This window comes from Podarcis muralis, chromosome 3, assembly GCF_964188315.1.
Source record: "Podarcis muralis chromosome 3, rPodMur119.hap1.1, whole genome shotgun sequence".
Lineage (NCBI taxonomy): Eukaryota > Metazoa > Chordata > Lepidosauria > Squamata > Lacertidae > Podarcis > Podarcis muralis.
In genome coordinates, this window is record NC_135657.1 from 51,456,625 (window position 1) to 51,472,827 (window position 16,203).

General features: G+C 41.5%; 1 protein-coding gene across 13 annotated transcripts in view; it reads right to left on the bottom strand.

The window, feature by feature from the left end:
• Nucleotides 1-16,203, bottom strand: part of QKI (QKI, KH domain containing RNA binding) — a 109,530-nt gene that overhangs the window by 68,583 nt on the left and 24,744 nt on the right. For all 13 annotated transcript variants that reach the window (XR_003705953.2, XR_003705952.2, XR_013392209.1 and 10 more), the window contains exon 2: nt 4,461-4,603. Coding sequence is in view for 9 of the 13 variants with exons in the window: in XM_077925843.1 (XP_077781969.1) it covers nt 4,461-4,603 (143 nt within the window). In the remaining 4 variants the exon portion in view is untranslated. The remainder of the gene's footprint in view (nt 1-4,460; nt 4,604-16,203) is intronic.

Genomic DNA, 16,203 nt, shown 5'->3' on the forward strand with positions numbered 1-16,203 from the left:
CATCATTCGATTGCCAGGAACATGTTTTGAACTTTCACTTCTCCCAAATTCCCTCAATCCCTAGCCTCTGGCATGCTTCTTTTGCCATGACATCTGAATGATTCAAACTATGATTCAAACATTAGGGAAACCCCAATAATGTCCAAGTACAAAGATACTTTTATCTCCCTTAGGCTACCCCTTCCTAAACAGCTAAGTGATGAACGAATGAGAATGCTTAAGTAGGCACAGAAACTCTGATGGAGGCGCTGGGGGCGGGGGAGAGAAAAGGCAAGGAGAAGCAAGGGAATATCATGGTAAAGGGGATAGCTGGTTAATTGCCATTCCCAAGCAGGAATGCTTGCAGGTACTACATGTCTGACCTCTGATCCACAACTAATATTCAGTATCCTTTTGTTTAGAAATGCAAGGCATCTACAGATAGATGATAGTCAGCTCATTCAAGTCCTCAAGTAATTGATCAAAGAACTGAAATATATATAATTCCAGCATCCACTGAATGATAAACTTATTCTCAACTAGGAACTAAAGAGAAAAATTAGTAATCTAAATCACATTAAGGAGCAAACACACCATGCAGATTTCTGAAGTTCAAATTGGTCTAGAAAGAGTAGCATGCTCCATGTTCTGTATCAGGATACCTTCATTCTTTCAAAGTCTGGGTTTCATTGCAAAAGAATTCTGTCTTCCAAACTAGTCACAGAAAATTCATATGCTATTTACAGTCAGCCATCAAACAGTGATTTGCTGCTGTAAAGGTACATCTATTTAATATTCCCAATGTATAGACCGAATTAAAGAATTTCAGCAATCCCCAACCAGATTCCAGAGAGTCCTGACTGCAGCTCTTTCTAGTGATGGCATTACTCCATGCTTGAGTACTTCTTCATTTGTTTCACTATCAACTGACAGGATATTTAAACTGTAACCCGATGATCATATTTGATGAGCTCTCTTATTCATAGGAATCTGATCTTATGCAGTCTTTTATTGGCAAGCTGGATTCCGGTAAGGTGCATGAAGTCAGCTTGACCAATTGATCTATCACCCAACTGATGGCAATACTTGTCAGGGATGTGTTCTTTCTCAAGTTAGCAACACACTGACCATGCTCAACCTCTAAACACACATTTTTGAAGACAGGTATTCATGCTATCTCTCTTCTCTTATCAACCAGTAAGTCTCTGCTTCCTTACCCTCTTGAAACCTAGCACAATAATATAATTAAGGGAAATTAGAAAAGAAATATAGATATAAATATCCAAAGCACTGTCAGAAAGAAGTTCACCTTGTTTAGTAGTGTCACAACTTGGAATTAAAAAATGAGGCAGATTCCCTATCATATTTTATAAAAAGGAGACACTTTCAAAGTTTAATTTTTTTTGGAAAAGACAGAAGTTCAATGGGCATGCCCTGACATGACTTTCTGGAGTATTTTACATAGCATCATGTCACTGAACTTCTACACAGGACTAATAAACACTACTAAGGGGGCGGGGGGTGAGGGGGTAATACTGATGAAAGCCAGTGTGGTGTAGTGGTTAGAATGTCAGACTAGGACCTGGGAGACTAGGGTTCAAATCCCAACTCAGCCCTGAGCATGGATGCCCAGGTCTCTAGGGTGGCACAGTTAAAGCTAGTACACCAGCTGCGCCTGTTTCTGGGCACAATTAAAAGTGCTGGTTATGACCTATACAGCCCTTTATGGTTTAGGTCCAAGCTATCTGAAGGAGCGCATTTCCTCATATGAACCTGCCCATGATTTAAGATCTTTCAGGAAGGCCTTCTCTCATTCCCACCACCCTCACATGCATGCTTGGTAGGAACATGGGAAAGGGCCTTCTCATTGGCTGCACCCAGACTTTGGAACTCCCTCCCTAGCGAAGTCAGACTGGCTCCCTCCTTGCTGTCCTTCCACTGGCAGGTGAAGGTTTTCTTGTTCCAAGAGGCTTTTGAGAACTGACTGCTTTTAATGAGAGGACTGGTGCCGTGCTGTTTTTATTGTAATTATCTGTATGGTTTTTATAGATTTTGCATGCATGCATGCGTGCGTGCGTGCACACACACACACACACACACACACACACTTTTAATTTCAAATTCCATCCAAGTTTAATTTTTAAAATGATTGTTCATAGCTGTTATTATCTATAAGCCACAGTGAGCCTGTCAGGGAAAAGGGTGGGATATAAATAAATATATGTACAACTACAACAGCAACATAAAAACCTGCCTTAGACCAGGTCGGATATTTGCCCATCTAGCCTAATATTACCCATTATGACTGACAGTAGCTCTCCAGGGTCTCATCACATCCTGCTGCAGGAATGGAGAACCTCAGGTCTGGTGGCTGAATGTGGCCCTCCAGGCCTCTCCATCTGGCCCTCAAAACTATCTACAGCTCATACCCCTCTCATTGGCCCTACTTTGCACCAGAAGTGCTTTTGCCTGACTGGAATGTGTCCTTGAACTCTGATGATGCCTCTTGCAAGTCTGGATGGAGGATAGGGAGGGCTGTGTGAGTACATGTAGTAAATGTAGTGAGTACATGCCTACTATACAAAGTTTCACTAGCAGCTCTGTCCACTTTTGCTTTTGGTCATATCCACCACTGGCACAAGGCCCTTAGAATATTGCCTAGAAGGGAATGTGTCTCTTAGCTTGAAAAGGGTTCCCCATCCATGCCTTACTAGATACTTTTACCTGGAGATATCAGGGATTGAACCTGGCAGCTTCTGCCTACAAAGCATGTGCTCTACACCAGTGTTTCCCAACCTTGGGCCTCCAGCTGTTTTTGAACTACAATTCCCATCATCCCTGACCACTGGTCTTGCTAGCTAGGGATGATGGGAGTTGTAGTCCAAAAACAGCTGGAGGCCCAAGGTTGGGAAACACTGCTCTACACTATTGAGTAATGGTTTTCTCCCCTGGAAACAGATAGTAGTTTGGGAGGGTGGGAGATTTAAACTGGGAATAGTGTAGATAGCAAGAAAATGGCCCTATGTATTTCAAAGGATTTCGAAGTCTGAAAGCAACAAGAACCAGGAGCTAATAAAAATAGAAATATGACATTCTCATCAGCCCAAATCAGCAAGCAGCATGGAAAGCAATTTCAGAAAAAGCAGCAACTTGGGAGAAGCCCTGTCCCAGGGTTGGTAATTTTTGTTTTGTTTTTGAGTGGGGTGCTCCCCCCCCCCCCGCCCGCCACCGCATTTTCTGGTCCCATGCCCCATTCACTGTATTAAGGCAGTAAATGCTACCCTATCCTGCATTTTAAAAGGTTTTTGAATAAAATTATATGGACTCTGAATTCCTTACGTTTGTTATGTCTTCATTCCATAATTTACTCAACCATTATTAATTCAGGAAGAGCAATATCACAGCTTTCCATTTAGTAGTAACTGTTTTATGTACTAATCATAATTAGTCTGTTACTTAACTGAAAAAGTTACCATTGCTCCTATCAGTATAGTTTCTTTTTTTTTTAACTAAAACATGCATGTATAGACGCTCAACATGCTCAGCTGTGACAAGTATAAAAAACTTGAGCACACTTCCCAAACTCAGTTCAATGTGCCTGCAAGTGCTGTGCCCATAATAGGTAGGGCTCAATCAAATCCCAGATATTCTCAGAAAAGCAACTGCACAGATTGTGTATAATTCCAAAAGCATAGACATAAGATTGGACACGTCTCTCAAAACAAAATGGTCAAATGACCAGTCAATCACATTTTAACGGTTGCCTTCCGTTAAACTATACTGCCACTGTATAAAAAATGAAACTTGCTAACCACATATTTTCCAACTATTAGCAAATCAAAACTTATTACTCAAGATATTTCAGTGTAGATTTAGGTATTTAAAGAGTTGTTGTTTAAAAAAACAACTAATATGTTCATCTAATATGAAGTTTCAATTGTTATTCTGTTGTAGAGGCAAGATGTCATGTATTCTGAAGTGCAATCTCATTTGTTACAGAAAGAAGAGGGTTCTACCAAATTATCATCTGAGCAGCAAGCTAGCCTATGCCTGTTCTTAGACGTAGGAAGGCTCATATATGGGAACATTTCAGAAACATCTCATTGGAGACAGGTGAGCTAATCCTGAGCACACAAACTGCAGGTGCTGTGGGGATGAGTATAAATGGTCTTACCCCTTGGCATCATGATAGAATCATGTAGCTTCCAGAACAGTATTGCTTTGCCAAGCATTTGACAATAGCTAATACCGTTAACAGCTCGTTATACTTTGTGAAGTGACCACTTTCTTAATCTTAGTTTAGTCCAGAAAAACAGCAAGATATAAGCCATAAAATAAAAAATAAAGATTGCTCTATTTATCAGACCTTACACCTCAGTAGTATTCTTGGATCTAGAAAACTGGCAAACATGAAGCCACACTGAGAGGGTATTACACAAGCTATAAGCCAGAAGACAGATTCACCAAAAGAAGGTACTTACATCTGGATATTCTTTTACAGGCACATATAGTTTCTCTTGTAACTGTACAATAGGTCCCACAGCATCAGGTAATTCTGCACTTCTCTTCTCCGTGCTACCATTTAACGTGTCGTTATACATGTCTTTCCGTACTCTGCTAATTTCTGTGGGGAGAAATGTATACTTTGTGTTAATCTCAAGACATTACAATTTCTAAAACATTTATTTATCAATTTTATTGTCATCTTTATGGGACCCCAAAATTTATTTCAATTATAAAACAATTGGAAACTGAATACATATATGCACCTTTTAAAAACATTTCTGCTACTGTCAGTTATACTCCAGGGATGTTTCTTTACATTAAAAAAAGGATGTTGTAGTAAAAAATTTATAGATGTATTGACAAGGAAAACTTACAAATGTGCTAGAAGCTGTTAACTGCTCTTTATTACTGAAATATGTAAAGGGAAATAACCAAGTATTTCATGCATTTCAGAGAGTCCATTATTGAGCACCATGACAAACCATTTAAAGCAACCAGAGTGTCAATTTGTCTTTATCTTTATTCTCAAAGTTACTAGAAAGTTACTAGAACTATTACTAGAATTGATTATGTTTGTAATGTTCTATTAATGCAATTAGAAGGTACTCTGAGGTAGGAGAGGACATTCTGCTATATAATTGATGCAGGGAAACTCATCAATCCCATTTACTACTTCATCATTATATATTTACTCTCTAAAAAATACTCAAAATTGATTAACTACAACTGGAAGTAAAGTTGTAAATACAAAACCTCTTAGTTATTGTTACCATAATATTTTACTTAAGTCCACCTTCAACTTTTAATTCAAGCAAAATACTGAAACCTCATGAACTATTTAAAGCTTTCAAAAATAAAAGTGTTTTTGCTTGCTTTATGAAATCAAATCCAGGATTGATAGGTATCATCCAACATCACACTTCCTCTCCTTATCACTGCGGGGCCCCAAAATCTGCTTCTGAGTGGCGGGGAGCACTCCAGAATAATTATGGGAGGTGGGAGGAAAGGAAATTCCATTGCACAAGTGGAAACTTCATTGCACAATCAGGTGGGAATCATAGGATGTTACCGTAAGGGTTCAACTTCAGAGGAAACTACAGTATAGCAAACAGAAAATTGCTAGGAATTCTAGAACTTCGTTGGGTCCATTGAGATACACATGATCACATCAGGTCTACTGCTCAAGAAACAGTCTGGACAATCTTCTGAAACCTCACCTAGTAGTGATCCAATCATAAATGAAGGAACCAAAAGCCAATAACCTATTTCCAGACCAATGCAACAAACCAAATATTCCAAAAGAGAAAGTAACATCTACATGCTTCAAATGTGGGGCTAGGAACTCAAAAGGAACCATTTTAGATAACACTGACCAAACAGAAATGACTATTCAGCTCTAAAGTAATTCATGTCACACCTCACGTCATGATGAAGTCACAGAATATCACTGCTATGACAGAAATGAACCTTGCATTTACCAAGATCAATCAGCTAGATTTTCACGCAAGTGTTACTGAGGACTGCAGGCTTGAATGTGACTTTACTTTTCTTTTTAAAGGCCCACGTTTTGGCAAGTTAAACAGACACCCATGTGTAACATTAAGAACACAAAATGATACAGATCTCAGTAGCAGCCTCACAAATTCAAGGCACAGAAAATTATTAGTTTCTCTAGCACACCTCCCCTTACAAACCTTACATCTGCCATTAGGGCACACTGGCCCCAACTCTTTCTCAAATTCAAACAGGCTTTCTTGCCTTGTAGTATAGAGAATTCTTCAGTGCCACAGACAACACATATGACTACTTACAGGCTGCTGAAATAAAGCTAAACAAAAATGAAACTTTAAATACATGTACAGGGTGGAGGGGCAGGATCTTCCTAAGTTACTAAACCAATGTTTTGGAAGCATCTCTTAAAGAATAATTTTCTGTCCCACTGCCCTATTCCATTTTTTATATATGTAGTCTTTCATTAAATTTATACATTCTGTTGGTATTCAGTACAACAGAATCTAATTAACTAGTAGTCACTACAGACTGTGGTGTAGAATATTTACTATTGTACCCAAAATGGAAAAGAATTTCAAAGAGCACATCCAGAAACATTTAAGCTTAGTAACAGTAATTTCATTTCTCTACCACAAACTCACATAAAAATACATCTATTCAGTGTACAGAATTCTCAACTAAAACCAACTTTAGACTGAATAGTAGTCTCCCCATGTTAAAAACCAGTGAAGTTTCTAAAGCAGTTTGGAATGTTTTAAGAAAGGGAATTCCACTAGGTAGCATAAAACTGTTACATTACTTTAAGTAGCTCTTTGGATCACATACATTAATAGGATTCACTGCAAATTACTGTTTTCCTTCACACTCATTTCTCGTACAGAGCAGTTCGAAAGCACACCAGTGCAAGTAGATAAATAGGTACCGATGCAGCGGGAAGGTAAATAGTGTTTCCATGCGCTCTGGCTTCAGTCATGGTGTTCTGTTGTGCCAAAAGCAGTTTAGTCATGCTGGCCACATGACCCAGAAAGCTGTCTCCTAGGTCCTAGTCCAACACACTAACCACTACTGCACAACAGATGTGGGTTTTTACTTATTTCTGTGTTCTTTGCGATTTAATTTTTTCCTTCCATCAGTTTCCTTTGTGAATCCAGTTCATAGTGGTTAGAATGACTGGCTTGTCATATGAGACTGATAATATATTTTTAACTATTTGGCAGCATTTCAATTTGGCAGCAAACTCAATTTCATTTCATTTTCTATTATAAAAATGGACCTGCAGGGTTGCAAAGCCCTCACCCCAACTGCAACACTTGTATCAAATGGCTTCAGCATTTAAAGCAACATCTTCCATACACAAACAGGTTTGAATGTAAACAGACTTTCAAACTAACATTTCAAAATTGGTATAGCATTCAATTCACAATTCATAGCAGAATATTTTAAAACTTGAGCACACTGATTAGTTGCTAAAATTCCACAAATTTTACCCAGGGCCCACACATTTTGGAGGGAAGGTACATTTTAACAGGGCCTGAATGAACACGACACAACTGAGAACCAGAGACTCAGATGTTATGCAGTACAAGGCCTTATCACCATATTGCAGCAGCAAGCTGGTCAGCAGATGCAACTATGAAGCTCTGTTTAGTACAATTTTGAAACAACTTTCAAACATCAGTCCTGAAAGTGCTACTTGCTGAGTACTCCAAACACCAGCATTGCGAGCATCATTACCCATTGATACCACTGACTGTTTTATATCTGCAGTATATCTGACAAGATTTTAACATACTATAGTTTAAGTAGCATTTCAGACATTAGTAGCAGAGCAGGTATTTCATAAAACATTTATTGTTCTTAAAACAGTAGCATTCTTCTACTGGGACACCTTGTAGAAATGTTTTCCAAATTTTAGCTTTACCTCAAGCTCCTATTGGCTATTACTATTCTCCTTTTTAGTACTAGCAGATACAAGTGACACAATGAAAACAAAGCAGGAAGCAAAAACTCAAGCCTCCATTCCTACAAAGAACTAATAAGTCTTACAACCTCAGCCAAAGTTCATGGACTGATAGTATTTTATTGCTCAGGGATCATTTTCTTAGGGGGAGGATTGGGAGAGGGATCTGACAGCGATGTGAAGGGATAATGGGCATTGTGCAACAACAGGGCCTGCATGGTGGTTGCATGAAGGAAGTGTTGGCTGAGATTGAGCAGGGAGAGCTCGCAGGAGGGCACTGAGGGAGGAGCAGCTGGGTGCTGCAGCCTCTGGCAAGAGCCTGAGGCGGCGCCTCTTTCCTTTCCTCCCTCTTTCTCGGTCACCCTCCTTCCTCTCTCTCTCTCTCTCCCTCGTATTCCCAACCCCCCCCCCCATTTAAATACTTATAAGTTTATGTTGATTAAAATCGTTCTTCATTTTAAATATTGCATTGTTTTTCCTGTTTTTGTGCACTACAAATAAAATATGTGCAGTGTGCATAGGAATTCATTCTTTTTTCCCCCCACATTATAGTCCGGCCCCCAACAGTGTCTGAAGGACAGTGAACTGGCCCCCTTTAAAAAGTTTGAGGACCCCTGCCTTAAAACATTCAGGGAAAACAAAAAGCAAACATTGTTGTAGTACACATGCATTTCACCTTATTTTTTGTGTGAAAATATTACCAGAATATGCCCCTTTCAACACTTCCCCAGGATTCATCAAAGAATAATTTAAATATTTTTCTTTCACAGAAACACCTATGCCATCTGTCTTCAATGAATATCTACGAGAACGATGGTTTGATATGGATTGGGGGATGAAGAATGTTGCATCCAACTTTCTGTAAGCACAAGGAACCCTAGCACTAGGGAATTCTGTAATACATGTCAAATTGCTTTGGGTAACTCCCAGATCAGGGAACTGGGTTGATTCAGGGGATTTTGGAGTTGCCCAAATTGAAGCAGGGGTCTTCTAAGTGACTTTAACTGAATCAGAGTCCTCCCAAAGATTCCTTACTGACAGAGGTAAACAGACAGACAGATTCAATGTCTGTAAAAGTGTCTGTTTTATTTTGCTCCATATGGGGAAAACCATGTAAGGAGGAAGAGGAGTGCAGATTTGTGACAGGCAGCTCTAGTTTTCAACCAATGAATAATTTTACTAATGCTTTTTTTTTTTTTTTACTTCCAATTGCGGTGCTTATGGGAGGCATGTAGAAGAAATTTATCAAAAAATGTTCCAGTGTTTTTCATTGCTTTTTGTTACTGTGTCTGGCAGCAAAGGCAGGAGTAATCCCCAGAGCCTTAGTATTAGGAGTTTGTAACTCCCTTTGTGGCTTTTTTCAGAGTGACAAATACAAGAACTACCACCATGACAATACGTATCAATGATTAGCTATTTGTGACTATCAGTCCCTGCTCACTTTGCTCTCAAACCCCACTCCCCTAAGACCCCCTACCCTACCCCCACCTTACTCCTCACCAAAGCACCACAGCGCAGACTGCCAACACATCTCCCCTGTGGAATGACCCACGCCACCTCCACAAGTCAATCTCGCTCACCCTCTCCAGCCCCTTACTTGAATTACCCACTGCCACAAGTCCACCTCACTTACCTGCTTACCCACCTTACTCACCCCACTCACTGCCATCAGTAATAGGAGGATGCTTGGAAAAAGCTGTAGCACAATCTGCTTTACATTAACACTGAATGGTTTCAGACTAATGCAGCATGCTTTATTTTGATACACACATGCTGGGCTGCAACCAAGAGATAGGCAAAAATGCTGAGCTATGCAATAGCCCAATAGCACTCAGATCTGACCTAAATGAACCAGCACCTAAAACCAAATCTACCTAGAATCAGTGATGGAGAACTTCAGACCCACCACACCCCTCAATCTGGCCTGTCAGGTCTATCTCAGAAAGCCTCACCCATCTGCCAATCATTCTACATCATTTTATTGAGTTTGGAAATAAGCCCTTAAAAAGCAGGCAGAAGGATCTCACACCTCCAGTCTTTGTACTGAGCAACAAGATGCCAAGATCAGGTTTAAGCCCTCTGTCCACTCTGCAAAAAGTAAAATGCACCATTTCCACCCAAACCAGTGAAGGTGATGAGAAATGCTGTCATTTACTTTCATTTCTGATCTTAGCAATTTGCTGCTTAGCACTAACACCATGTAAAACCCCTTTGCCTCTGTGCCTGCTCAGGCAGAGGGAACTTTCCAGCCACCCAAATCTCACTGCTGGAATGGAGATGGGGAATGAGTGGGCTGAGCATTTGCTAGTGGCCAGGAGGAAGAATTTATTCCACTGGTAGGAATTTTATTTTGCTTTGTTTCTGTCTTACCCACCACTGAACACTTGGAAAGTTGGCCATGTTTGAATCCAGCTCTCAGAGTAAGTGTTTCCCTACCCCTCACCCCTAATTTGAACCAAGCTTAAGACTGTTTTCCTCTATAATGAATGAAGTATAACAACAGATGCCCTCATCACAGCAATATCTTATTTGGTGTAACCTATATAACTGTTTTTTGCTCACTTCTCAGTTTATGGATATTTATCACTTGACATGAATGTTTACTTTACATTTCATGCAAAGTTAAAACACTTATGTAGTAAATGCCAACTCTGAGCACTGACCTAGTCTTGCTCAGTGACTTATCACAGAGATGTAAACTGAAATCAAGGTTTTGAAAACAGTTTAAACACCAGGTGCTGAAGGTTTCCATTTTCCAGCATGTGGGAGTGGGAGAGGTGCCATATGAATATCTACAGGGCTGCTCAATGTATCCACCCCCACATTCATCTAAAAAAGTCAAGTAGAAACAGGGTCACATTATCATAAGCAACCTTCTTTGCAGTTAGCAAGCTTCTAACAAAGCACCTTGTCTTCACTGCACAAGCTGCCTTGTGACAAGTAATTACAGAAGCCTTCCCTAATATGATGCCCTCCAAAATGTTTTGGACTCTGTTTCCCTGCAATCCCAACTAGCAAGACCAATAGTCAGGAATAATGACAATTGCAGACCAAATACCTAGAGGGCACTAAGTTGAAGATGCCTGGTTTAGACGTGCGAAGGCACACGAGCTGGCAAGAACAAAAAGAACTTGACCAAAAGATGCAAAGAATCGTAACTGACTTTAAAAGAATTCTTCACAAAAGATAATTGTTTTGTTTTAGAATAACTGTTTTCATTATGCTTTATAAGGATGAAAGATTATCACTTTTCTCATTTTTGTAAACCAACATATTTCACTATGGGTAAATGCAGTCGATACCCAGGAAACAAAACCTACTTTTAGGTACCTACACCTATGTAACGCAAACCAGTATGAGCTGCTAAAGCAACTATTGTTGAATAAAAGCATATGTTCATTTAAGCACAAAGCTGTAACTTGATGGCAATGTAAGCATAGAAAATATACATTAAAGGTAAAGGGACCCCTGACCATTAGGTCCAGTCGTGACTGACTCTGGGGTTGCGGCGCTCATCTCGCTTTATTGGCCGAGGGGGCCAGTGAACAGCTTCCGGGTCATATGGCCAGCATGACTAAGCCGCTTCTGGCGAACCAGAGCAGCGCACGGAAATGCCGTTTACCTTCCCACTGGAGTGGTACCTATTTATCTACTTGCACTTTTGACGTACTTTCGAACTGCTAGGTTGGCAGGAGCAGGGACCGAGCAACGGGAGCTCACCCCGTCGCGGGGATTCGAACCGCCGACCTTCTGATCGGCACGTCCTAGGCTCTGTGGTTTAACCCACAGCGCCACCCGCATCCCCTAAAATGTACATTACAAATGCAGAAATACTGTATTTACTTGAGCCATCAAATCTAACATACACCTCAATTTTCAGAACCTTGAATCCAAAAAAAGCATTTGCTGTCAAATGTAAATGTGCCATCGAATCTAATGCACACCTTAATTTTCACAACATAATTTGGCCAAAAAAATGCGAGCATTAGATTCAAGTAAATATGGTACTTGCTGACAAAACCATTTGCTTCAATCAACTATTGCATAGCATCTTTACTTCTTGTTTAGAATGCCATATGGACTACCTGATATTACATGCTTTATTTAATCCATTTAAGGCCCTACTGGTCTAAATGAATAGTTTAGCTCCCTATGAAATAATTGAGATATGCAAGAAAATGTTATACTGTGGAGGACTCCTGTTCTGATTCCGAGGTAGCCATGTAATTTTTTCAGATTGAAAAAACAGGGGTTCAGGCGAGCATACAAAGACACAGTATTCGTCACAATGTGCCCTGGAGAAGAGGAGGTTAAGGGGTGATATGATAGCCATGTTCAAATATATAAAAGGATGTCATATAGAGGAGGGAGAAAGGTTGTTTTCTGCTGCTCCAGAGAAGCGGACACGGAGCAATGGATCCAAACTACAAGAAAGAAGATTCCACCTAAACATTAGGAAGAACTTCCTGACAGTAAGAGCTGTTCGACAGTGGAATTTGCTGCCAAGGAGTGTGGTGGAGTCTCCTTCTTTGGAGGTCTTTAAGCAGAGGCTTGACAACCATATGTCAGGAGTGCTCTGATGGTGTTTCCTGCTTGGCAGGGGGTTGGACTCGATGACCCTTGTGATCTATTCCAACTCTATGATTCTATGATTCTACCCACTATTACAAGGCATACATTACATGCAAGCAGTACTCCAGAATCATCACAAGAGAATTCTTGGGAGCGGCAAAGCAGTTGTAGCAAACAGGACTGGAGCCCAGTGATCACAGTTTCAAAGAGAAACTCCTCCTTCAGCCTATGACCTAACAAGGTCCCACTTCAGGCACAAATAGAGGCAACTGCTGTGTGCTGGCTAGATCTCTTCAAAACCGTGCTGGATTATTTGGCAATAGCCTATTTATATATTGAATATACTAGCATTATGGTCACTGCTCCAAACTCGTTCAACAATGGTTAAGAGCGGTAGTCTCGTAATCTGGTGAACCGGGTTAGCGTCCCCGCTCCTCCACATGCAGCTGCTGGGTGACTTTGGGCTAGTCACACTTCTCTGAAGTCTCTCAGCCCAACCCACCTCACAGGGTGTCTGCTGTGGGGGAGGAAGGGAAAGGAGATTGTGAGCCGCTTTGAGACTCCTTAGGGTAGTGATAAAGCGAGATATCAAATCCAAACTCTTATGATCCTCACCATCTTCCTGGTCAGTTTCATGACCAACTGTTATTGGGCACAGTCATTTATGGCATCAATATTTTTTACCTCTTTGTCACATCAGGAACACATGTAGCCAGTTTATGGAATGATAGTTGAAATCAATACTAAATTTCAAATCATACACTCTCCTTTTCTTAATTTATGTGTTAAAGACCCCCTTTTAAAACTGCAATCACTAAAACTGAACACATTTTTATTATTCCAACCATGACACAAATACATTTTTGCTCGCCATGCTCTGTACACAGTCGGCATTAATAAATATCACCAGTTCAGACTAAATTCAGAAAGTTGGTTGTGAGGGGGGAAGATTCTGTTGCAGTTACTAAGCCTCTCCAGAGAAATCCCAAGCTATCTACAGCCTAGAACTCAGGAGAGGCAGCTGGGGCCTCCCACTTTTCATAAGCACCAGTGTAATAGTGGTATCTAGCTACTCTGCAACTTCAGCATGGATGATCTAGCAGCATGTACCCCTCCTTCTGGCCACACAAAAGAACTGTGGGTGTCTCCAGATGATGATTAACAAGCTTCATTGCCTCCCCCCATTCACTCTAGATGTTTGCAAACCATGTGCTAAAATGTATTTTGAATAATATCTGTGCGCTAATCAAGCAGCTTTATGTATTCGTTTAGCAAGATGGCTCAGTATTGACCACTTCAGTCTGCCAACCAATTCACTTAAAAATTGAACTGCAGCTATGACTAGATAATTTTCTAAAAATGGTCTAGTATTGAGGGGGAAATGACTGCAATTCTAGAGACATCAGGGGTTTAAAATTAGCTACACTTAGTAGTAGTCAATTGAGGGCACAAGGAGAAGGGGATGACAGAGGACGAGATGGCTGGACAGTGTTCTCGAAGCTACCAACGTGAGTTTAACCAAACTGTGGGAGGCAGTGGAAGACAGGAGCGCCTGGCGTGCTCTGGTCCATGGGGTCACGAAGAGTCGGAAACGACTAAACAACAACAGTAGTAGTCAAACATTATGCAAGCCAAAGGCTCTTTTCAACTCCAAGATGGGCTTCTTTCATATGACATACAGTGGTACCTCAGGTTAAGTACTTAATTCGTTCCGGAGGTCCGTACTTAACCTGAAACTGTTCTTAACCTGAAGCACCACTTTAGCCTGATGCTGCCACACAGCCGGAGCCCGATTTCTGTTCTCATCCTGAAGCAAAGTGCTTAACCTGAAGCACTATTTCTGGGTTAGCGGAGTCTGTAACCTGAAGCGTATGTAACCTGAAGCGTATGTAACCTGAGGTACCACTGTATTCAGAACACTCCTTTACTACTCTCCTCACTTCTACACAGCTGCAAACCAAGAGAGGGAGACAGAGACTCTTCGACATCACACTAAGCCAGGGGTCAGCAACCTAAGGCCCATAGGCCGGAAGCGGCCCATGAGGGTTGTCTGACCGGCCCACAAGCCACCCCCAAACCAAGTTGCCCACTCACATGTTGCACTAAACTGGCAAAGCGCGGCGCCGGAAATCGCGTCTGTGTACATGTAGATGCTGGAAATCACGGGCGTGTGCACTCTCACACATGTGTGATCCAACCCAGGGAGGGATCTCCGCAGGACCAATCCAGCCCAGCCAAGATAAACCTTGCTGACCCCTGCACTAAGCTGTTCTGAAGCCCAGGACTCTCCCCAGACTTTGCACTGATTTTAAAAAGGCTCAGAAAGTAGCAACAAATTCAGTGGTAGGCCTGCAGCTGTGGGTGGAAGAATTTGCATGGTATCACTGCTTAAGACCTCACTCTCTCAGAAAAGGAAATAAAATATACATTTTTTTACTGGGACCATGGAGGACGCTAGCTCCAACCTCAATATATACTAATCTAACTTAGCCCAGTATAGAGATAACACGGCCAAATTTACTAAGCACAGGAATGTCCAGGATATGCCCCCCCTCTCCCCCACATGCATGTATAATTTCCCCCTCCCCTTCCCTTTTGGAACTAACCATGGGTAACATTATGTGTGCTAACCCTATTTGGAACCAACCATGGCTTTAAAAGGGACACGGGTGGTGCTGTGGTCTAAACCACTAAGCCTCTTGGGCTTGCCGATCAGAAGGTTGGCGGTTCGAATCCCCGCAATGGGGTGAGCTTCCGTTGCTCAGTCCCAGCTCCTGCCAACCTAGCAGTTCAAAAGCACACCAAAAAGTGCAAGTAGATAAATAGGTACTGCTCTGGTGGGAAGGTAAATGGCGTTTCTGTGTGCTGCTCTGGTTTTGGTGTTCCTTTGCACCAGAAGCGGCTTAGTCATGCTGGCCACATGACCTGGAAAAACTGTCTGTGGACAAACGCTGGCTCCCTCAGCCTGTAAAACAAGATGTACGCTGCAACCCCAGAGTCATCTGCGACTAGACTTAACTCTCAGGGGTCCTTTACCTTTACCCTTAATGGCCTTAAAAACTCTGGCATTAGTATCAATCTGCATGCAATAAAAGCAAGAATCATCTCCAAAATGGGGGGAGCCCCTGGGGCATTCTTATTCTCATAGCCTTCATAGGTGGTGGTGGTGGTTGAATTTATATACCGCCCTATACCCGGAGGTCTCAGGGCAGTTCACAGAAAAGTTCAACCAAAAAAACCACTATATAATCAAAATAAAAACAACCCAATAACAACACCCCCCGCGCGCAAAAAAAAAATAGCCGCATTTTAAAGAGCATAGGGTGTCAATCAGATCAACCAAAGGCCTGGTTAAAAAGGAACGTTTTTGCCTGGCGCCCAAAGGTGTACAATGAAGGCACCAGGCAAACTTCCCTGGGGAGAGAAATTCCATAGATGGGGAGCCACTGCAGAGAAGGCCCGTTCTCATGTTGCCACCATCTGGACCTCTCGATGAGGCACATGATGAAGGGCATCAGAAGATGATGATCTCAGAGTCTAGGTAGGTTCATATGGAAAAAGGCAGTCCTTGAGGTATTGTGGTCCTGAGCCATTTAAGACTTTATAGGTCAAAACCAGCACTTTGAATTGGACCCGGAAACTAACTGGTAGCCAGTGCAGTCGGACCAGGATCC